Source organism: Acanthaster planci, linkage group LG04, assembly GCF_054643075.1.
Source record: "Acanthaster planci isolate LZ-2023a linkage group LG04, COTS_SCS, whole genome shotgun sequence".
Classification (NCBI taxonomy): domain Eukaryota; kingdom Metazoa; phylum Echinodermata; class Asteroidea; order Valvatida; family Acanthasteridae; genus Acanthaster; species Acanthaster planci.
Window position 1 is genome coordinate 13,139,228 of NC_141780.1, and position 23,929 is coordinate 13,163,156.

The following is a 23,929-nucleotide window of genomic DNA, read 5'->3' on the forward strand; positions in this document are numbered from 1 at the left end:
AAGACTGGATTTATTTGGCAATACAGTAATGAAACACAGGGAAACCTAAATAAACCTCACAGTGACACAGGATTTCCAAGGACAATAATCAAGTATTTGATTTATTGCAATAAAAATCAATAAGGTATATAAATCACACAAGGGTTATGTACACAATACACCTCACAAGGCAATACAATATGCCTCACGTGGTTAACTAACCACCCGACTAACTTAAACACAGCTAGTCTACAACCCAAGGGTTACCTCACTAAATAGTGATAGCCCTCACACAAATAACACGTGTCATGTAAAACAGGGTCGATCTAACGAAAGGGTAATTTCACAGCCGGCGATCTTAGTACATCAGGTAAACCTCAAGGCTAGCTAGCACAATGACAAGATTGCCTTCCAGCCGTCACCCCACTATCAGTGCTTACAGACGACAAGCAATCCAACAGCAAAGACCACAACTTGAGCTCCTAGCCTAGGTTCACGACACTCGGCTCTATCACTAAAGTAATGTAGACCCAATACAGTTCGCTACTACTACACCTACCAGTTATAGTCACTACACGCAGTGCCCCTGGTGCAGCGTCCACGCTATACCTGGCACAGTCACAGCACAGAACGGTTGACAGCGTCCTCCACGATCCTGCCACTCTACGACCCAGCAGCGCTAGCGAAACTAACTGATTGTGCGCGCTCTAAGCACGCCGCAAGGGCCCAGACCTAGTGCTCTACGCAATGCTGATTGGTCAACGCAGTGCTTAATAATTCATGACTAACACTGGCATTCATGCCTACCCCTGTTTCGTCACAGATGCAATCGGGTCCGAAACTGGCACTATTCAGCGTTTTTGCGGAGGGATGTGTTTTCAAATTGGCTACTCTTCCGGGCAAAGAAATTTTCTTCATTTGACAGGTTGTTTACTTTGCGGAGTGAAAATTTCTCAACAATTAATCAGTCAACCGACTACAAATTGAAAAGAAAATGAAAGAGGGCATGTCGAACATCGTTTTTCTGTGTAACCTGAATACCTGTAAGAGTTGTGGGTATATTAATACATGTACTTGTGAATTATGGGATTTTTCACTGCTGTCTATGGAAATTTATTTGCTGTGGTGCATTAATAAACGATGGAGACTGGTCACAACATGGGGCGCCCTCATGAGCTCACTTGCGACGGCGATATGAGAGTGCACTGAACCAATTCAAACTCCATTGAAAATAGTGAAAAATCAACAACGTTTGGAGCCCCATGGCAAGCAACTGATGAAGTCCCCAAGGCCTCTTAAACAGAGACAATGTGTTGTTTTGTCCTTCAGATTTCGTTTGATTTTCAATTTTAGTAGGTTAACCAATGATTTCTTGTTTTTTTTGTTTTTGTTTTTGTTTTTTTTAATCATCGGCCGAAAACAGACTCCGCCCCAAAAAGTTAATGTTCCAAGGTCTTCCCAGTAGCCATTTTTCAAATGACATTCCTTATCTGGGGCTCTTCAGCCTCTTCTGACAAATTTTCAATCGCATTTGTGGCTGCTTTTCCCCCAGGGGGTTGCCCTGGAATCTACAGAGATAATCCTGGGCCATACTGACACATTCCACAATTTCTTGGCCCAAACAGACTCTTCTTTTGAAACAATCTGTTGGGGTAATTTTTACGCGCCTCCCCCTGGCGGAACTTCCTTGAATTGGGACACTGCACGCTGAAGTGTCGCCTTTGGAACACCATACTTACTACCAAGCACAACTGAGGGGGTAAGGACTCCACCTCCGCTTGCATACAATGTCATGCAATGTGCACACAGATTTACTGGGCTGTCTTACTTGTTTACTAAATTGAACCACGAACAAATTCTTATGATTTTATTATGAATCAAGTAAAAAAAAATAAGAGTTACCCACAAGACAGGGTAATTTAGGAAGGTGAGCGAGCAATTTTTATTTCGATCGGGAAATGTCAAATTTCAAGTTGTAACAGCAAGTCAGGGTAAGTACATGTACCATGGAGGTAGAATCTACCTCCATGCATGTACGTAGGGCCTTGGCCTAGTACATGTACATGTACTGTACGTGTACACTCCATGATGTACATGTTTATTTACCTGATTAGTAACTAGTACTAAATACTAGTAGTACCATAGAGCAAAGACAGAGTAATAGTAATAATATGCAAATAGATAAATGGAATAGTTAGCCCAGTAAGCTGGTAAGTAGTTAGCCCCACACGTAGGCTGTAGTGGCTCTCTTTTACACTGTCTCCTACATGTATCTGTCACCACCACAATGACCACAGCCCTTTGTGTACTTCAAGACCCGTCTTTAATGCCTGAAATCGAAACTGTAGGATTGTCTCAAACTTTGATTCATGGTACATATACATGTAGGGGCCACTCTAGACCAATAACAGGGCCCTACGTACCTGTACATCCGATCAGCATTTAAATCACAGGTCGGGTTTTCAAGGTGCCATACATCGGAATACGTACAGTTTTGGAAAGCTTTAGGGTGCTCATACAATAGCTCAAACTCTGAGGAGTATGCCGGTGTAAGTAAACTTGTCAAGTCATTCTCCTTTGGGAAGAATTGGATTCAAACTTACTGTGGAATAAATTGCTGAATGCATTTAATGTATTCGAGATGAATATCACCAACCTGATCACCTAATCACTTTGATCATTTTAAATCTTTAGTTAAAACATTTTTATTTAGGAGGACATACCCGTGATATTTATATTTACAAGTTGAACTAAATGTTCTACCATTTTTACATGTACCGTTGGGACTGATTTTAATCTTTACTGATTTTAATGTTAGTAATTTTATTTATATTCCATTTTGTAAAGTGCATTTTATCTTATTTTATGTTAATTTGCACTATATAAATTGTAATTAATTATTGTTAATGCTATTTAGCCTGCGATGGCTAAAACTCTATTTGTTAATGTTTTAATTTATAACATCCGTACAGTGAATAGCGTATGTATCGGTACATGTAGTACAGGTACACTGTTATGTATTTCTTACTTCTGTTACATTATACATGTACATGTACATGTACACGAACAGTACATTCAACTGTTCAAGGAGTGAGATCTGCACAATCTGACAATCACTCTTTAGTTGATGTTGTCATCAGCCAATCACCTTTCTAAAAATGCAGGTACACTGTACATGTATGTACCGGTGCGTGTACATGTGGAATTGATTGTCTCAAAACGATTTCAAGTTTGGGCATACTCTATATACGGTGTATTTGCTTGATAAAAGTGATAGCACAGCTTGATGGGTGATAGTGAAAATAATGGCCCAATCGGTTGCACCCAGTGTGGGAAGTACATTGTATAAATTTATACATGTGTACGTGTACATCCAGGTTTTCTAGTGTCTTAAATACACGTACTGGTACATGTACTGGTACATACCACTAAAGTGATAAATTACATGCACTTTTCAAACTTGTTCCACCTTGGCCCTGGACGTGTTTCCTTACTAAATTTGGGATGATCAAAATTTGATTTTCCACCATACATGCACATGTGCAATGTAGGATATACATGTACATGTACTCTACAACTGAATTTACACATGGATTTGCTGACCTAAAGTTATACTGGTTATACATGTACATGGTACTTTGGCTGATACATACTGTTTTGATTTTGAGGTTTCAATGTGGCTGTTGTGAAAATGTACAACGATACAGTTTGAAATTTGATACTTCACACAGTTTTGTATGCAGCTGTTGTTGGAGAAAACTTTGTAAATATACTTCTCTAGAGACTGATCTGTCATGATGTAAAGATAAAGAATCAGACGTCGTTTTTTACATGTACATGTATGTAGATAGTGAATAACTTTTTGTTTACATTTTATTCTATCTTCGGAAGCTGTTCCAGTGTAGAAGTTGACAACAGTGTAAAATATGGCAGAGCGTCTGACCTGCAAGCGAGACCATTCAGAAGAATTCAAGGTGCCAGAAGCAGACGAGACCGAGCCTGACCACTGTGGCACATCCCAAGCTAGCAAGCGAATCAGAGTAGTGGAGGAATGCGAGGGGCTGCCTTTAGCTGATTCGACCGGCATCCTTGATAAAGATGTCATCTGCACCAGGTGGTCAGTCGGTGAAGACAACCAGGACTCTCTATTGCCCTCAACATCTCAACCTGACCTTCAAGTAGAGGAAAAAAATCTGTGTACATGTAGCACCAGTGGGAATCAAGAATTATCTGGAGCTAGGACTTTGAGCCTTGAAAGTAATGCTACTTGTTCACCTACTCTCACCAGTGACTGTCAGACCGTGAATCAAGGAGACAGCAACCATGGTCCTTCCGAAGCAGTCACTAGTACATCAGCTCTTGGGGACAAGAGTGTTAGCCCTTGGTCAGGATTTGACGAGGGAGGAACTGAAATGGTTAAAAATAGAACTACGGAAAGTGATGGAGGGAAGCCTTCTTTCACAGATTACCTTAACAAGGACTGTGCGGCTACTCAGCAGAGTCCAGGATCAGATGGATACAGCCAGTATCTCCGTGAGACGTCTTGTTTGAGGGACATTGCAGGAGACACTGATGGGCAAGGACGTGCAGATGGCTCAGCAAGTGAGGTCCAGACAGATGCTGCAACCCCAAGGGAACCCCTGCAGGGCTTGCGGGAGGTTGACGTAGGCATTGTGGAATACATCAGCAAGCACAAAGGCTTCCACGGCGTTATCAAGCAGAGGTTTGTCTCATGCAGGACAAAACAACTGGCGAATCAGTCCTTGTACCTCACAACCATCCCAATGTTTGGTTTTTATTTACAGTAAACCCTCCTTTAGTCAGATCTCAGGGGAATGCCTTAAAAATTTTGAGTTATCCAAATTTCATAGTAAGAAAGGGTCCCAATTCAGATTTACTCGTTTGTCTAAAGTATTTCCACCATTACTATAGGGCTGTGAAGGCTACAGTAGGGAGTGTGGGGGTAAATCAGGTAAGGTCAAAATCAGGGATTGTTGTACATGTAGCTGCAGGTTGGATTTTGTGACTAACAATCGTACACGTACATGTACTGCATGCATTGGGGAGTGATGACCCTTCAAAGGGTCTCAGTATTTACAATGTACTCTTGTTACAAGTTTTTTGTGACTCACATGTCAAACAGAGTTACTAACGTGTGCAGACATTTTTAGTTCTGGATGTATCGGTACACGTACTGTATACATGTACATCATTTACATTTGTAGGTAATATCCCATTCTCTTGTCAATAATGGAGTGTGACTTCAAGATAAAACTGAGTTTCAAGTCAGCACATTTTGAGTAAACAAGAGTTTACTGTTACGTGTATACTATAAAATTATTTAAATTTAGGGATTTTATTTCTGTATGCTACTGTACCGGTACCCAACAGAAAATATAATGTAACTATGTAACCTTGAACTGATGCCGCAAGTTCACCTCGGCGGTGGTACAAAATGACTCAGCATGGTACGGATGAAAAAGTAAGGAGGGTATCATTGTTTCTGTGCCTCAACCTCAATTGCTCTAAGATTTGCACACCGTCTTCCTAAATTTCGAAGTCCCCAAGTGTGAAGGCAACCAATGGTTTGTTCTATATGTAGTTGGGCCTACATTGTATTATAGTTTCCTCAATTCTACAGAATCTTAAAATAGGATCAGGATTGGGAGATGTTTTAAATACGACTGGTATCTCATTTGTTTACAAATTAACTACACGTACATCTATGGTGTATGCAACTGTCTTTGACTTTATTTTCCAATAGGTATCAGGACTTCCTTGTGAATGAAGTAGACCTGGAGGGGAAAATAGTTCGTCTGACTGACGTATCTTCCCCAGATCCCAAGCCCAAAGCAAGTTACTGTTTTTCATCCATCCATACCAGGCTGTAACTGTAGTTGATTGAACTCTCAAGTTTGAAAACTGATCATAAATGTACTGCTTGGAAAAAACTGTTGCCTGCAAAAAGGTTACAATTTTGACTCATCCACCTTGAGCAGAAGCGTCCCTTCATCAGTTGAAATGAGCCAGGTTGGTGAGAAGTAAATTGTTGGTGGTGATGCCACTGTAACACGTGCATTTCAGAGTCATTTGTAAACCACCAAAGTAAATTTCCCACCGAAGGAGATTCTGTTGCTCAAGCTTCAGCCTCAGGTGGATTCTCAGTTCACAGCAAATCTTGAAGGTTAAGTTTTCCTCAGAGAAGAGGTTACTGATTAGTTTTTGGTGTTTGCATGAATTTTAGGTAACCATCAATGCAGATGAAGTGCTGTCAGCCCATGATCAGCAGAGATTACGGGAGTTAGTGGAAACAACAGACAAGAAAGCTTTCCACTGTATCGAGGTATATTAATTAACTGTGTGTGAGTGCACACTGACAAATAGATGGTCTTGTCTGTTGGGATTCCATGGATTTTTTAAAATTCTGCCTTAATGTTCAGCATCCAGTGAGATCAGTGGTTCAGGCTGCATTACAGTCAGTTAATATTTCTTTTGGTCTTGTTAATAATGTACATAATTATGCATGAAGGTAGGTATTAAAAACTGTTAACTGCTGTTATACATGTACATGTAAGTCTAGGGCACTATGTAGTTTTACACCCGAGGGACAGGTAACCCACTGAAAAGGTCTCAGCCCTTCATGGTCTCTGCTATCATGGTAGTGTCGGCCACTACCAACAAAGAGAATCACTGCATTGTGTCCATGATGTTTTATATTTTTTCTACTTAGGTTTACGACTATGACAAGGCAAAGCGAAAGACGGTTCATGAGCTTATCCGGCAGGACTATGGAACACTAGAAAGTGCCACTCTGGACGGTGATGGCAAAAAGGTCATCAAAGTCACCAAGGTCACTCGAGGAGGTAAGAAGTTCCTCCTCAAGCTGGGAGATATGAGCAACTTGAAAAACATGTTGAAAGTGTCAGAAAGAAAGGAGTTGAATTATCAGATTGGTCATTTTTCCAATATGTATGGTATACATGTGGGCAGCATCTTCATAAATTCACACACCTGAAATTTGTCATGTACAGTATCTCGGGCAATCTACATGTAATCTCCCATTCTGAAGACCGAACCTTTGTGAGTCAGCGACCGACATGTACATCTTGCACACAATTTAAATTTTTTTTTAAATTTACATGTAAATTCGTAATGCATGCAGCATGGTAATGCCTTGCTGATGAATCTTACAGGAGGATGTAATGTTTCTACCTTGCCCCTTGTTTTTATGTGCTGGTGTGCGTGTAATAAGTGTTTCCCACCAAAACGTGAGAAAGACATGATATGTACATCTTCAATTTTGGTATGCGGGATGGTCGTGGTGTCCCCTAGGGAACTGTTGATTTTGGACAGGTCAAGGTTATGATTAAGACAACAGACATGGTTTTCCCATTATATGTGCAAAAGACTTGAAACACCAATGCGATATGTTGTTCTTTAGTCCTGGTGACTTGTGAATGGAATTTTGAATTTGTAAGATTGCAAATTAAAGAAAAGTCATCAGTTTAGACAGGTACTGGGCAGGAGATTTTGTTTTCACTATCGAACATGAGAAAGATACGTAGTGCAAAGCAAAACGTTGAGAAAGTCTTTTTCTAGCACCTCGGGTAAACGTTTTTGCTGCCCTCTGTTGATAAGGTGAATGGAGGCATTTGCAATAATCAATTTCCTATTCCGTGAACTTGGCGCAAGATGTCGCAACACCACCCTCCACCATAGGCAGGAAGACGGAAGACCCTTCATATAGATTTCCAAATTTTATGGGCCCAAATCATTTTTTAGGGTTGTTCAGCCTGTTCAGAGCATGTTATTCAAGTTTGAAAACCCTTGTGGACGTAAAAGGAGAACAGAACATTCTAAGCAACAGTAAATTTTCTACTTCGTTGAATTCGTCCATCCTTAAAAACCATTTTCCAGTTGGCCCATTAGTATACATGAGTGGCTTCTTGTGGACAATTTACTCTTCCAGTTATCTTGTGTTTTTTTGTATTTGTTTTTTAAAAGGGAGAGGACTACGGAAAACAAGCCACCATAGCAATGGTGGAGCTACAAGCCACAGGGCATGTCGAGTGCACTTGCGACCATGTACTGTGCATAAAAACACCTCGCAGCGCTGCAGCAAGCTTGCAGTTAGCGCGCAATTAAAGTGCGTGCAAGCTGGTACCATTTTGCCATTCGCAACCGATTAAACAAACAGATGCCGTATGTCAATTTCATTCTCGTGTTTGAGACTGTGGTGATGCAGATTTGCAGATAATGGCTGCCCTTTACAAAGCACAATAAAAAAGGGGAAAAAAAGGAGTTTAAGTGAATCACAGTAATGTTGCCTAAACTTAAGACAGTTTTCTCATGAGATCCTTCTGAATCTTTCATAAAATTGACGGATCAAGACCGTGAACCAGGAGAGTCATGAGTTTAAAGTATTATGCAACCTGTACTTTGACCTATTCCTTCATGCTTTCATTTAAGGTATATACCACTCCCAGCAAGAAATTTAACTTGTTAACGGAGTTGACACTGATTCGCTTAAATCCTCACTATTTATCAGTGGAGGGCCTGGGAAGTAAACTCTCAATTCAACAACTTGGAATGCCGACGGGCCAGACCGGCCTGTACAGGCCGATAAAGGCAGTAATACAGACCAAGGATCATACCTGCCACAAAACGGCCAAGCAATCTCGGCCTATAGAGATACTGGCTGGCAGTTTACGCCACGCCTAAACTAGTTTTATGAATTTTAGACAGCTATAAAATTTAGTGTCTCAGGTACATGTCAGACATGGAAGCAAGTCATTTTTGCAAGTCAAGTCACATGTCAAAGCTGCAGCTGGAGTCGATTTCCTCAAACTCAAATATATGTAGCTTGCAGCTCATCTTAGAGCTTGCATTTTGTAAGATGAGTAGATTGATAGCAGCTAGGATGTGTTCTGAGATCAATATCATCCCCTTGATTAAAAAGCTGCCTTAAAGCCAGAGACTCAATGGCTTTTTCATGTTTCCTTTTACTGCTTGACAAAGCAGTTGTTGAAAAGAATAGGGAAAGCCAATTTCCTCTGGCCACTCACGTGGGAGTGTAATGAAAACAAACTTTTTGCCATAAAAATTGATCATGAATACTTTCAATCATTTTTATCATTCTGTTTTAAAAAAGAGAAGTGAAATTGTTTGCATGCTATTAAACTTTGAAATTACCGGGTAGTCTATCTTATTATTCTAACATCTTTTCAAGTCTGTTTCTGCAGCTGTTTTCTTCCTTGAAATTGTTAATTTTCCTCTTGGGAGACTCTCGTCTTTCATTTCCAGATGATTACTGCACGCATTAATGAGATCAGATGGCCCTCACACCCATCTTGATTTAAGATATGAGTTTCTGAGGAAGTTTGGACATTAAATGCATCTTTAGTTTGATGAAATCGATCCAAGATAAGACAACTTGCCTTTCCCAAGACATGTCTTTAAGTGTTTTGTGAAATTGGCCCCAGTAGTTGCAAGTCAAGTCTTAAGTCCACAAAATTGGGACTTTAGTCTGACCCAGTCCGACCAAGTGTAGCATGATTCAAGTCAACAACTCTGATATACATGTATAAACAGTACATGTATAGTACTATACATGTACATTTAAATTGTATACGTGTGTAATTTCCTACATACATTTTACCCCCTCCCCTCCAAGTATCCACTTGAGAGACTATAGTTGCTGCTGGTACATTATGATTGTGAATATTGCAAATATTTTCAAAGGGCATTCCATTTTTTAATGATACATGTAGTTATTGGGAAATTGCTGGTACAAACAGTGTGCCTTTTGTACACAGTGTACAAGAACAACGAGATGTGAAATAATGTACGTATATGTACATGTAGCACAATCATGCCTTTGTCTGAGGGCACACCTCATGTTTATCAAGCCCTCGTTGGCCGTGACACATGCATGCTTACACGCTTATTTGATTTCTAATATACATGCAAGATCATTGAGATATATGCAGACGTGAACATTGTGCAGGTACTTGTACCATACCATGCGTCCACCGTGTCCACTCAGATTTCTCCACGTTTTCTATACATTATTAATCAGTGTATGCTGAAAAGTCTTTGACCTTACATTAGACTTCAAAGAAATTGGCCATTACAAGGCTTGGGTTTAAACTGATAAACCTTGCAGAGTGCAACGTACGTGTAATTTGATCTGGGGGACTCATTTTTTCGACACAAAGTGGCTAAACAATGAATGTAATTTTAGGGAAAAGAATTGTGAAACTTGCACAAAATAATACATTTATTCTTTTCCACATTGAGATCAGCAGCTACATGCAGGGTAATTTTCGGTGATGAGGATTTATATCTATAATTATTTAATTTACTCAAATAACTTAAAAAAATCCAAATTTTTTAGTTGTTACGAGGTTAGTTGTTACATGGTTCTTGGAATACTGTGGTCATTGCTCGTGTTTGGCAACCCCTGACTGACTTTGTCTTTACCGCACTCACAATTTCATTTAAAATATGATTGAAATCTTCTCATTTATTTGTGACAGTAGACTTGAAATCAAGGCGTTAGTCGGTCATGTTTTTTGTCCTGAAAAACATGAACCATACAGCATGCTGCGTCGTCTTACAATTAGTGCTGAGCCTGTTCCCGTTGCCTGAGATGATGTGTGCCGAGCCGATTCAGCCCTGATACGGCGCATGGTTATACACATGTAGGCTGTTCAGTACTGGGTTTTAGTACACGTAGGCCCACGACTCCACTGTGCCCGCCTAACGACTTGATCAACCTGACTCTGGATTGATATTCATGCATTCAACAACTGTCAGACTGTACTGCATATTCTTTCGTTTCCATGGAAAGCGCCAATAGTAGCTCATGCAACATAAATAGGTTCATCCATTTCATAAAGAGGGATGTCTATATTTGATTAGTGCCAGCTTCTTTCATTTACATATATCTTACATTAATATCCCTTTTAATACAGTGCTTAAAGACAAAAGTATACATACCGATAACTATTCAAGAACAAATTTATCAATTATTATCTATTTATTTTTTATTAGTTATTATTTATTCTATATATCTTTTTCGGTGAAAGAACCGAAGTTTCTATGGTAAATCATTATTCTTGAATTATGTAAACACCCTCTTCAGTGAACAAGCTAATAAACATTCAACTGACCTTCCTTAATATGCCAATCAAACTGTCCCTATAAATAAATATTTAAATAATCAGGATTCTTAGCCAATCAGAGTGCTCGGTCCAATGTTGGTAGCAAGCCCCATATGTTGTGCACAAAAGGCCTTGCAGGTTGCTCAGGGCACCTCCAAACACATATTGGGGAGCGAGGTTGCACTGAACCTTCCCACATGTAATTCAACTGCACCTGTTATTAAACTAAATGCCGGACCGCACTGAGTACGGATCATGAGGAAGGTGAACTACACCCGGCCAATTACAACAGTTGCAGAGCTCATTGTCTTACTTACTAACCTCAGTTGAATGTTTGTAACTCTTGGGCTACCTGCTCTTTCCACACTTAAAAAGAAAAAACATTCTCCAATGATTTGTTCAGCCATTTTGTGCTGTCTTTGTTCTGGAATGGGCCATTTCAGTGAATGGTCCGCAAATTAACTTGATTCTGCCTCATTTCATGTGTGCTATTATGGAAAAAGAACCAGACCAAATTGGCAGTGAAAGTACATCATGTTTCATGTCTGCATGTCAGAGTGCAAGATGTACACTAGCTGCAGTTCAGGTGCTTGAATAGCATTGTAGGGAGGGACTTGCCGTGCTGAGTAGGTTTGGCAAGCTAAATGTACATGTACATGTAGCTGTTGTTGCTTGGTGCCCATGATACACCACTCCGGCTTGTTCCACTGTTTCTGTGCCATAACGTAAGATACAGTTGCACTCAGGCTGTGCACTTTATCCAGTAGACAGTATTATGACTGTAACTTTTGAACCTCAGTCATAAAGACAAAGAAATATAGTTCAGGACTCCTTTAAAAATGTTATTCAAAGTATCATCTAAAATAATCCTTGTACATATTTATTCTTTTGTTTCAAAACGTGCTGACCATTTCATGGAAACTAATTTAAGCCTTTCTGACTAAAACTAACTACGAACCCAGTCTAACAATGGAAGCATGTTTGTAAAAAATACACATATGTACACATACAGTATGGTTAATGATTTTACTTTATCAGGTGATAGGGAGAATGATCTACAAATTGTACAGGTTCAACTCAAAGTAGGAACTTCTATGGTTCTGTTTTGAGGGTGATTTGTAAGGAAGGTCAACACAGTTATTGATTTGTCCCTACAGGGCACTATGTGTACAGTGCAGTAAGTGGAAGCAACATACTTGTACATGTAGGCCTGTACCATCTGAGGAATATTTATGAAGTTACGTTTATCTGTCCAGGACTGGGCAACTTGTGTTGTTGGTCTGAAGATATACTGTACATACATATACTACAATCATATGATTTAATCAGGATTAAAAGCTTCTAATTTTATATTTCTGACTTTTTATCTTTACTGCAGCTTGGCATGCCAAAATTTTGGTTTTAGATTTATGTATGATGCTTGTACATGTACATGTGGTATGTCCTTTCTAAAAGCTCAGTTTCCCATCTGACAGAAAATAAACCCTTATTAGAACAGCTCAAGGAAATTTTACATTCTGTTATCACTGCATGTTACATTTACGTGTATTTAAAGGATGTGAATGAGAGGCAAAAGGGAGCTGAACCTACTGTGCCTTCATACAATGTTTCCACAGACTTCATCAAACAAATATTGATAAATAAAAATTGATAAATATATTTTACAAATTCACTTAATTTGCAGTGTTTTTGTGCGTGTACAGGTACACATACCATATACATGTACATGGCTGAATTTGAAGGTCCTCTGCAAAAGTTGAATTCATGAGAGATCCATATACCTGATCAAAAATTCTGTATAATCTGATGGTTCCGTCATGATGAGAAGCTGAATTCAAGTACAGTATGTGGATACATGTACATGTAGTCACACTCCGTGCATATGTGGGCTGCTGGATGTGTGGTTGTGACACTCCATAACTTGAGCCCATTATGAGGGGTGTGTGGAGTTGTAGTGGAGTTTATGCTTCATTTTGTGAGGGAGTGAATCAACAATTTTGCCTATTCACTGAAATAATGTTGTTCATTAGCATATTGAAGTAGCTGTTGAAACATGTTCATATTTCATTTGAATACTGCTTGTACTTTTTTGTTATCTTTTAATTGGAATATTTTCTTTCAATCAATGCTGTACAAATATGTTTACAATCAAAGTTTGAACACTGAACTGAAACACTGTTAGCTTGAAACACAGCGCCAGAAAGAAGAACTACATGTACATGTACATTTAGTAAGCCTTTCAATTATTGTGATTATGCTTGTGTATAGTTTCATTTTTATTAACCCTGGGGGACAAAGCATTGTTGGAGCCATACAGTCAGATCTAGATCAACACAATTGCTGCCCTGTTCTGCAGAGCTCAAACTCTCAGTAGGAGTTTATTGTACAGCAGGTACATGTATGTTCACTCCCATGCCCTTGTGCACCACTTAGTTGAGAGCTAGCGCATGTGTACTCGATCACTTTACCGTGGATTTCGAGGCAGGCGACGTCAAACGTCGTTCTGACATTTCTTTTCACGGATGAAGATCATAATTACTTTTAACAAAACACAAACAAATAAAGTTCACGAAGATAGCCTGATAACTAAAAATGGATTAGACAACATTAAACCACCGCATTATATGAACCCAGCCACACAAAATTTGAAACAAATTTTGAAAAAGTGATTTTTACAAAAAATTAAACACAGACTGGAAAGAGAATACATCCATGGTCTTTTCCATTTTAAAACAACTTCTCCAGTTAATCCAAACAAACAAAATAAAGTGCAGTGTGTATTAATGTCATATAAAAACATCATTAGTATTTTCAAGTTATTGCGAATCTAATATCTTGCATGAGAATCATTTGTCCGTAGTAGTTACGTGCGTTGGTGGAGTACATGACCATGTACAGTACATGTACACGAACTTGCACATGTGCACACGTAAATCATGGCCAACCGGTCGACAGAGATTCAAAATTGAAATGGATCAAACTAACAAAAGAAAATTCGCAATAGCATAAATGTAACATGGTAACCTTTTTCAAACACTCTCAGTTATCAGGATATGCAGCATGTGTGGACCAACTGGAGAACAGTTCAAACTTTCAAGATTAAATACCTTTTTTTTGCATTCATAAATGTAACGTTCCCAAATGTCACTTTCGATTAACAAGAAACACATCACAGAATGAAATCTGAAGCCTGATTCTATTTCCCTGGTATAAATTGAATAAACATTTACACAGTGCGGAAGATCTCCGCAGACAGATGGTGTAGTCATTTGCTGGCTGGTGTCGCCATTTTAACAAGCAACAGAAAGTGACCCCGACTTTGCCGAATTTTAGCGCATGCGCACAAATTAAGTGCAAGGGGTGAACATACATGTACGTGACAGTAGCTCAACAATATGGGATTAAACTCAGCCTAGCTATGTGTACGTGCATGTACACGTGTAAATCTGCTTTGGACAATTAAAGAAGCTCAACTACACTGTACAAGTACATGTACAATGCATTTATTTCAGTTAACAGCAATTCCGATTTTCTCTGCCTATTTTGTCTAATGTAATGACAAAAGCAGTAACAAATTACATGTACTGTAGAATATGAAATTGCTACATATGTACATAAGCGTGATCCAAAATTAGGTAACATTTAGGGAAAAATTTTTAATTCCTTCAACACCCTTAAAAATTGTTTTATTTCACTAAGAAAGGATCATATTTTGCTAATCTAAAAGAAATTTCTGACGATATCATCATTAATTAATGAATATCATGCATTAAAAATGATACCAACGATTATGAAATGTGAGGGACGGACAGAAACTTCATTTAAAAGGCAAGTTTTGGAATTTAGGAAGAGCTGGAATCCTGCAATTGTTGTCCATATTGAGAGTAAACATACCATGCTTTCTTGCAAACATGGGGTAAATTAACTGTCCCATGGCAATTAACAGGAGGGTCACTTCAGGGCAACATTCCCAATATTGCCCGTCCCGTTAGAATCATCTTCTTTTTTCCTCAAGGCACATAATAAATCAGCAGGATTTAAAATATATCCTATCAATCACTACTTGAATACAAACTTAGCATCTTGGCTTTTATTGTATGAAGTTATACATGTACCTCTTAATTATCATTAGGGAGGGACATGTCCATCCCTCATGATAATAAAAATGATAACTCTCAGGCCAGTAGTAATATTCTTCATATGCAAACTTCGCAGGGTTTAATGATACCGATGAACCAAACATTATTACATGTACATGTATTTGTAAGTCCACCTTTCTCCTTCTATCCCAATTACATGCATATCTGGAGATCATCTACACATTTGACAAAGAAGCAGTAATTTGTTCATAAACAGTGTACAGCATGGCACTATACTCTTCAACCCATTTTCCAAGACCGCCTTTTGTCCAGCCCCAGAAATTGATACCGCTACTCTGGGATGCTTGCCAAAGCTGATTTACATGTACAGTGTACATGTAGTTTCAAAATTTGCAAATTGGCATCATAAAATGGTACAACTTTTGCATCGATTATGAACTGGACTTTACAGTGAACATGCACTGTGAGTGTTGCTCACTGCAGTACATGTGCAGTACCAGTATGGTAACAACCTCACACCAACATGTACATGTATGTACATTGTATATATGTGCGAAGTGTGATTATCCATAATTACATGTACATGTAGATATCAGATTCACATTAAGCAAGAACCAACGTGTGTAATCCACAACTTGATTTTAGCTTCACATTTTGCTATTTAAACTGACATACTTACTTGTTTAGCGGTTTTGATCTGAAATTTAGATCTGAAATGACATTAAACTTTTACAGAGGACTCTGCGGCCATAAGATAGGAACACATACTACTCTGAAGTTTAGAGTAAATCAAGTGTTGCCGTCGGCCTTTGGAAAAGTAATGTAAAAAGGTCAACCAGACGGTGCATATACATGTACATGTATACATGTAGATACACATATACATGTATGTACATGTAGCTAATTGTCTATACAATTACTCATCTACAGTGTTAGCTGTCTCAAATTTAACATCTTTCTTTTTATATTATCTCTTTTGCAATGTATCCATTTACGTTAAAGTGGCTCTCAGAATCTCTTGTCAGGTCTTTACTGATTGCCCACACATGGGACTTTCTATGCCTCAGTGAATGGGCGGCTGTCAGGTGACAACATTTCTTTGAATCTGTGTTCTTTGTTGCTCTCCTTATACAGCAGCAACAGCAGAAGTACAAAGTGGATAGTGCTAGCAATTTGAGTTCGGTCCTAAACGGCTTGTGAGAAATGCTGTAGATCAGGCAGTTCAGGAGGCTGTTCCACAGGCCAAAGTTGAGGGTGCTGTGGTAAATCACAGGGCTGATTTCTGTTAAATTGATGTAGGCGATGCAACTGACCACCACAAATGGCAGCCATGTGATGTAGAATCCACTGTATACAGATACAGATATTTTGGCTAGGGTGCGGTCGGTGCTGCGTCGGTTGCGCTGCATGGATGAGTGGTGCTTTCTCAGGATCTTGTTTCGTTGCAGGATTCTCCTTATGATGCATGTGTAGCAGTAAAAGGAGAGGAACACATTTGGTATGATAACAATAGTCATGATGTACATGCACGTGTAGAACACATCCTGGAAGCCATTCTCGCAGTTTCGTTTTGGGTTGTCACCGGTGGCAAAGAGCAAAGGCAGGTAAACAGGTACAAATAAAGCAGCGCCCAGCACCCACACCATCACCACGGCCTGTTTGGCTCGCCTGCGAGTGAGCAGCTTGTGGTAGTGGAAGGGCCTGACGATGGCAATGTAACGCTCAATGCTGATGAGACTGAGGGTGAGAACGGACACCGTCAAGGCTATGGCCGGCAGGTGGGCGATCAGCAGGCACAGCCAGTTGCTCATGACATACAAGTCCCGACCGACGATGCTCTCAAAGTGCAAGATGAGCCACATCAGGCCGACTAGCAGATCTGCTATGGCTAACGACTGCAGGAACAGCTGCATCTTGGTGAGGCAGCTCCTCATGCGTCCCAGCACAGCCAGTACCACAACATTGCTGACAATGATCACTACGCTGGTGAACACCAACGTGCAACGTGAAATAAATGGCAAAGGTGTAAAAGTGCTGTCCTCATTCTTTACCCCACTTTCTGATGTTACGTTACCATAGGTATCCATCCTGCCTCAGTCTCCACAGGTCGTAGTTGAACCTGCAGTACAACATCCCTCTCCTTCAGTGGTGATCATTTTGCCATTCTACAAGTACTTTATTCAGTTTGTATCAAGCTATCAGAATAATCACCCTCATATCTCTATCATACCATTTTCCTCATACCACTTCTTGTTTTAGCATGCGGCTGACTCATTGTTTGTTATAACACCTGTCATAAACCAATCATTGTGCATATTGATGAAGACCTGCAATTTAAACAAAACCAGTAAAGTGACAGTTAGGATTTTATTGACTTTCTCAGACTGGGGCGCTGTGTATACGTGTGGCAGATTTGTTGGCCCAGAAAAATTTTCAATTTGTACATGACTTTCATGCCCGTAAATGCCCAGGTGTTTCAAGGTGACAAGTACACGTAAATATTAAGACTTGAGAGAGTAATTAGCACAGAATAGCTCTGTACTGTAATAGTTCTTTTATACCTGTCTGTGTACCAGCACATTTTTCTCTGGGCCAAGGCACTACATGTACAATGTACATGTATTTACATGCACATGTATTTCTTAAAGTGATGAGGTCTTTCAAAACAAGCCCATCATCGTGATCACATTGTCAGATTGTTTCTCGATGTTTATGTACCGGTACATAAGCCACCATGGTTTTCCAACTGTGCATGTGCACTACACAATTTGTATGCATTTACTTTAGGGAATAAGTGTGCTTGGTCAGTCTCAACAACCTTGTTTAATACTGGATTAGGAGAGTGAAAGTTAATAGTGTCAAACCCAAAGGCAAGAACATTTTAGCAGTATCCATTCAGGAGTACTTTACCTGTACATTTTTGCAGTGATACTGGCCAAGCAAATATTTATATGTAACTATTCATAAACACCTTTTGAGTCGAAACAAGTACCTGCACTACACCGTTGATCACTTTTATGGAACTGTGCATTATAGATTTTCAATTATTATTATTAAATCACTTTCCTTTGACTTTACCACCCGTGGTATTTTTTATGTGTAGTGAAGACTTTCATTAATTGTCATTGTTGATCCTTCAAAGTAATGATCCCCTTGGATTATTGGAACACTGTCAAATGGCATTCACTACATACTATACACCCCCTTGGATTTCAGTTGAACATTGATTTACGCCCTATTGCCCCATGATAAATGCATACATGTACAAAGACAGTTAGCCTTTTTCATCCAGGGAAATCATCCTACATTAATTGTTACGGCCCTGTTGACCGAAACTGTCTCGCAGTGGTTTTGCTGTTTGCAGAATTTGAAGTCAGAGTGGAACAGCTTAAAGAGTGGCAAGGATAGTTGGAAGAGGTAAATTCAGCAAATGATTGCAGCTTGTCATCATGCAGTGCAATGTCAGTGGCAACAGGTGCTCAAACTCCGTACTGGCAAAGACACCAAACTACATGTACCAATTAAGCCCAAATCACATATAACACCAAAACTTCAAGCCAATACACCTTGAAGTCATAAAAGTACTTGATTATCAACCATCCAACTGCAATCTAGCAAAAATACTGAAACAAAACTCTAGGACACCAGATCGACAACCAAATCATCAAACTATAGCTACCTGTATGTACATGTACCACTAAAACATGCTAAACCGTCACACCACTGAACCATCAGAATATAATACTGTGATCATGGTGATGTGACAGAGGGTGCATGTCGTCACTAGGCGCAGTGCGAAGTTATAGATAGTGCTCTGTCCAGTAACAAAGGTAGACGTTAGGCGCGCATAGCGAGCACGTTGCATATAGACCCCGCCTTGCCCCTGGGGCAATTGGTTAGCGGAAGTCATTGCTTGGTCACATTTAGCGCGCGCACAGGTGTAGTTGTAACAGCGGCCAGCTTGTGTGGCTACATAAAGGGCATGTTACTGATGATCAGTTGTCCTTAGTCAAGGGCTGATCCTTAGATAAGGGTTGAAAATCCTGTGCAAGTGTTAAAGTCACCTAGCCTAGCGTGACTGTGCCTAAGTCTGGAGTGGTGTATGTGTTTTTGAGGGGCTCGGTAGGTTGAGGGCTAATTGGTGGTGTGGTATAATTCCTAATAGGAGCTTGTGGTCGATCTACATACCAGTATGTAACGGCAGATTGCTAGCTCATGATGTGAGTTGTATGTATAGCGCAGCCCTTACAATAAGCCCCATAGACTTGCTCAAGTCCCTGATTTGACACTGGATGTCCACAATTAATTGTGGTGGTCGCTGCTCTGGGCGAAGTCAAGTCACGTTTAATCACACACTCTCCCCCGTCAGTAGCGCCCTCTACTGGTGTATTGGTTGTGTGTGATTGAAGAATCCTTGATGGTTAAACCAGTGCCACTTCGTTTGTTGTATTTAAGTCAGGTGTCCAGATGAAGTTTATTTCAAGTCATCACTCTAAGCTTTGGGCCAATCAGATTAGGTGTCGTCTCAACGAAGACCAGAGATCATCAGACTTTCTTGGGGGATGGTAAGGTTCCATCCCAACGAACTCATCCCAAGCTGCTCAGGGTCCTTCCGGTATGTGCTGTCCGGTGCCGCGGTCCAAGGACGAAGGCGCCCTGACCTTCATCGGAATGGCGTAACGCCACAATATACCACCAAATCCCAAAGCATCAAGATTGTCAGTCAAAGCTCACACTGCACACACTGTACACTTCTAGCTTGTCCTTTAGCTAGTGCCAGCTCTTCTCTTCGCTCGGTTGGAGATGTTTTCTGCTGCCTGCAAATCTATACCTGTGAGGATGGCTCAATTTAGGAGTACATGGAACCAACTAAAGCTTAAGTGAATGGTCCGTTTCTTGCAATTGTAATTGTACATGTAGTCTGTCATTTGAGATAATAAAGGAGATTTGTCCTTTCCTGTGATGCAACTATCATTTGAGAAGCAATGGTCATTCTGCTTGATGGATAGACGTCTGATGGACTTCCGTGCATACCATTTATCACAAATGGACATTTAATCGTATGTTTGGTCAGTTCACTAATGGAAGTGGAAAAGTATAAATTGCTGTCACTTCTCAGAAAGGAATCTGTTCAATCATCAGCTCATATTGAATTTGGAAGGATGAAATCCAGCCTACATTTCTGAGTGGAAAAGTACTGTATGCCATTTGCATATTCTAATTTCTACTGAAACAATGTTGGACTGTAAAGTGAAGAGGAAGGAAACAGTTAAATCAGTGAATTAAAACAACAGATCAGAAATAACATCTCCATAACCCATCTTCATCTGTTTTCATGTATTTATTATTTGAATTATTATTCCCTTGTCTTGTTTTTTTTCTACCCTCAGGAAGAAAACAGCGAAGTAGCTGGGACAAAAATCGTGCAGATTTCTGTCGTTTTGTCATGCACAAGGAGAATATGGAAGTGAACGATGCACTGACCATTATTGGCAAATACTTACAGTGAGTGATTTGTGTGTCCTGGATATGAAAGTACTGCGAATAGCTGCAGTTGTAGCCGGATAGTAAACTAATGGGCTGTCAATAATTCCATGCCAAATGATGCAGACTGTTGTCAAATAAATAATTTGAATTGTGATGAAGCATTACTTACATGTACCTCACAGCATTGTATGAATGCTCAGAAAAGTAAAACCACAATATTGCTATGTACATATAATCAGTAATTGAAATTCGTAACTGTAGCTACATGTACATGCATTCTCAGGAAGTGGCTAATGCCTGCATGTACATGTATATGACCTGTTGCTAGTCTTACAAAGTGACCAATTATAAAGTGGTTTATTCTCAACTGTGGTAAGTGGTACCAACATGACCAAGTGGCTACTTCTCATCTGTGGCTAAAGTTCCAAAGTGGCTTTATCAACTGGTTAGTCTCATTGAGAGTGACTTGGCATGGTATGGTGTATTGAATATTAACAATAGTAATAGAATGTAGATCAGTACATGTTGATTTTAAGTCCAGCCTTTGGCTTTTGTTTAACACCAACTTACGAGGTCTTCATCCCAAACTATAGTGCAATACTAATACCTAGAAGGGGAGGTTGTAGTCTTCTCTTACAAATGCAAACATTGCCTTCTACCGGTACTTCATGTGAATGGCCAGAGTAGATAGCAAGTTACCATTGGTTGGTAACAGCTTTAACCTCATTTGTGTTAAAGAGGGTGGTACCAGTGCATACATTTTCATATCCATAAATACCTCTGATACTTTGGCAGTTCCTATTGATCAAGAGCCTGTCGTATGAGTGGTTCTTGACAGGTATTAAGGTACCAAGTGGCTTTAAGTAACTTGCCCATTTTAATATGATATTTTGACTCCTTTTTTGGCTCCTCAAACAAGACAGTCATTATTGCCAGTTGAGTAGGTATTCGCAATACAGTCAATGTTGGACATTTCTTAGAGTTCAAATTACTTCTACTCGGCTCAGTGTCACATCAGTCTGTGTCACATCACATAGCATGCTTTGCCAGTTTCCATACAAGACAAGTACATTTTCATATGTACGCTGTACCATAGACATAGCTAAAGGGGTGTCAGAAAACATAAAAAAGGTACATGTAAAAGTACATAAAAAGTAAATGTAATTTAAAAGTGATGAAAAAAGTCATTGGAAACAAAATATGAAATTTGGCCAAGTTTTAAGTTCTCATTTTTGGCTCGTTCCTTTATCATCCTGAAGCCCTTTCCAGTTTTAAGCATTGCACTGGTACATGTTGCTTAACACTGCCCTATCAAACCTCCTTTTTCATGTGTATTACTGGTCAGTGTTGTAATAGTGGCATGACATTTGAATGGGCCTAATTTGGTACTGATGGCCAGCCAGAGCTTGACAACCTCTGGAAAGCTAGAGGTATAACTGTGAAAAAGCAAGGAGGGTCTGGAAACTGTTTTCTGAGAAATCAAACTACAGTATATGTGCATACTCATCAGATGGTCTGTGGAATGTTTCATTGCCTCTGTGATGAGCCATGACATACACTAGGGGTCATAATTAAATGAACTTTGCTTTCATGAATCTCATCACTCCTGCTGTTTTCTAATCTCCCATTCTGCTTTGTATTTTTGATTTTTGACCCATACAGTGTCAAGCATCAGTCCTTTGGCTTTTCCGGAACAAAGGACAAGCGAGCTATTACAGTGCAGGAGGTCACTGCGTACAGGTAATTTTTTAGCAGTCCAGAACAGTCACCACATCTACATATCATGCAAAAGAATGACAGCTGAAGTCTGGTTCATTCACCATCATGTGTCAGCTGCTACTGGTAGTTTTGCTCTTTACCAGGCCTGCAGGCTAGAATTCTGTGTGCTTGACTGGTACTGACTTGGGAGAACGGACACCGATAATATCCTGGCCTTCAGAATTTACATTAGGAACTTTCCTTATCCTCACTTACATGTAGGCTTAAACATTTATGATCAGCCAAGTGCATATGAAGTCCCTCTAGCTGTTCAGGGTCCGAGTGGAGCTGATTTTTTTATGTAACCATCTTAAAAATGAACACAAAAAGTAAAAAATTAAAAATATCAAACAAATAACTAGCAGCAGAAGCTAATAAAACAAAGAGCAAGATTGCATTCTTCGCAATTGACCACGGGTGAATCCAACCAAATTTTAAAGGATAGGCAAACAGTTCTGTCTTTATGTGACTTTTATGATAAGCATATGGCCACCCTCATTATATTTTAAAAACAAAGATATGCTTCTCCACCCCACCCCCTCCCGCCGGTCTGCAAATGAGTCTGAAACTTTCTCATTTCCTGGTTCTGCAGACTGCCCTGTGAATCTAGCTCATTAGCATGATCACTATATAGGTAATCGGGAGGAGGGGGGTTATGCCTTATTTGGGTCAAGACAATGAACTGAATTGTTTTTCATTACTCACACATTGGATTAATTGACCAGAAAGAGTTCTCTGTGATTTTCCTAGAGGTTTGCTCCTTCATGACTTGATGTACCTCTTGTGCACTTCATTCATGTATGTGAGAATAATTTTGTTGCACCTTCTATTTACTGGTGTACCTGAATATATCAAATGCAATCAAGTACATATAATTACATGTACTTCTCTTGTCATATTAGTCTTAAAACTAAAACGAAAGAGTCATTTTTTTTCAAAAAGGTCAGTCTGTGGGCTCTCGTTTTTACAAACTCAGCATGATCAAACTCTGTTGAGTGTGTGCATTCATGTACACATTCAAATATTTATTTATATACCTGTACAATTTAAACCATACAATTATGCTCATCAGGCATTCTGTGTAAAAACATGAGTGCCAAAATATACAAGCAGGGAAAATTAGATACACCTAGGAGTAGCTCTTGATATTTATAGAAAAATTAACAAATATTTCAACTGATTCACAGGGCCTGCTCCTGGCAGGCTGATGCAACTGATTGATTTTTCAGAAATATTTACAGATACTTCCCTATTAAGTGGGATTCCCTAAAAAATAATAGTAATAACAATGCCATTGCTTTGTGCTCCTCCGTGCAAAATATCAAGCACAATGAAAGGTCATAATCAACTAAGACACTCAACAGGCAAGTTTTGAACTAGCTTGTGTTTTCTTCACAGGAATGTGCAAAGCAAAAATTAAGACAGGCTTTTGCATTTTAA

At 39.5% G+C, this 23,929-nt stretch overlaps 2 protein-coding genes across 7 annotated transcripts in view; one reads left to right on the forward strand and one right to left on the reverse strand.

The window, feature by feature from the left end:
• Positions 1 to 1,741: 1,741 nt before the first annotated feature.
• LOC110988785 (pseudouridylate synthase 7 homolog) overlaps positions 1,742 to 23,929 on the forward strand; it is a 59,987-nt gene continuing 37,799 nt past the window's right edge. For 2 of the 6 annotated variants that reach the window (XM_087136258.1, XM_087136262.1), the window contains exons 1-7: positions 1,742 to 1,906; positions 3,871 to 4,702; positions 5,744 to 5,831; positions 6,224 to 6,322; positions 6,710 to 6,842; positions 20,635 to 20,749; positions 22,394 to 22,471. In XM_087136258.1, the coding sequence (XP_086992384.1) occupies positions 3,906 to 4,702; positions 5,744 to 5,831; positions 6,224 to 6,322; positions 6,710 to 6,842; positions 20,635 to 20,749; positions 22,394 to 22,471 (1,310 nt within the window). In that variant the 5' untranslated portion in view covers positions 1,742 to 1,906; positions 3,871 to 3,905. Of the gene's footprint in view, positions 1,971 to 2,007; positions 2,190 to 2,243; positions 2,529 to 3,870; positions 4,703 to 5,743; positions 5,832 to 6,223; positions 6,323 to 6,709; positions 6,843 to 20,634; positions 20,750 to 22,393; positions 22,472 to 23,929 lie in introns of those variants that run through there. The other 4 variants (XM_087136259.1, XM_022252607.2, XM_087136260.1 and 1 more) reach the window with 4 other exon arrangements.
• LOC147799404 (putative G protein-coupled receptor 21) lies at positions 15,554 to 17,620 on the reverse strand. Its single transcript, XM_087136263.1, has one exon. The coding sequence runs from the start codon at positions 17,329 to 17,331 to the stop codon at positions 16,207 to 16,209; it is 1,125 nt and encodes a 374-aa protein (XP_086992389.1). The 5' UTR covers positions 17,332 to 17,620; the 3' UTR covers positions 15,554 to 16,206.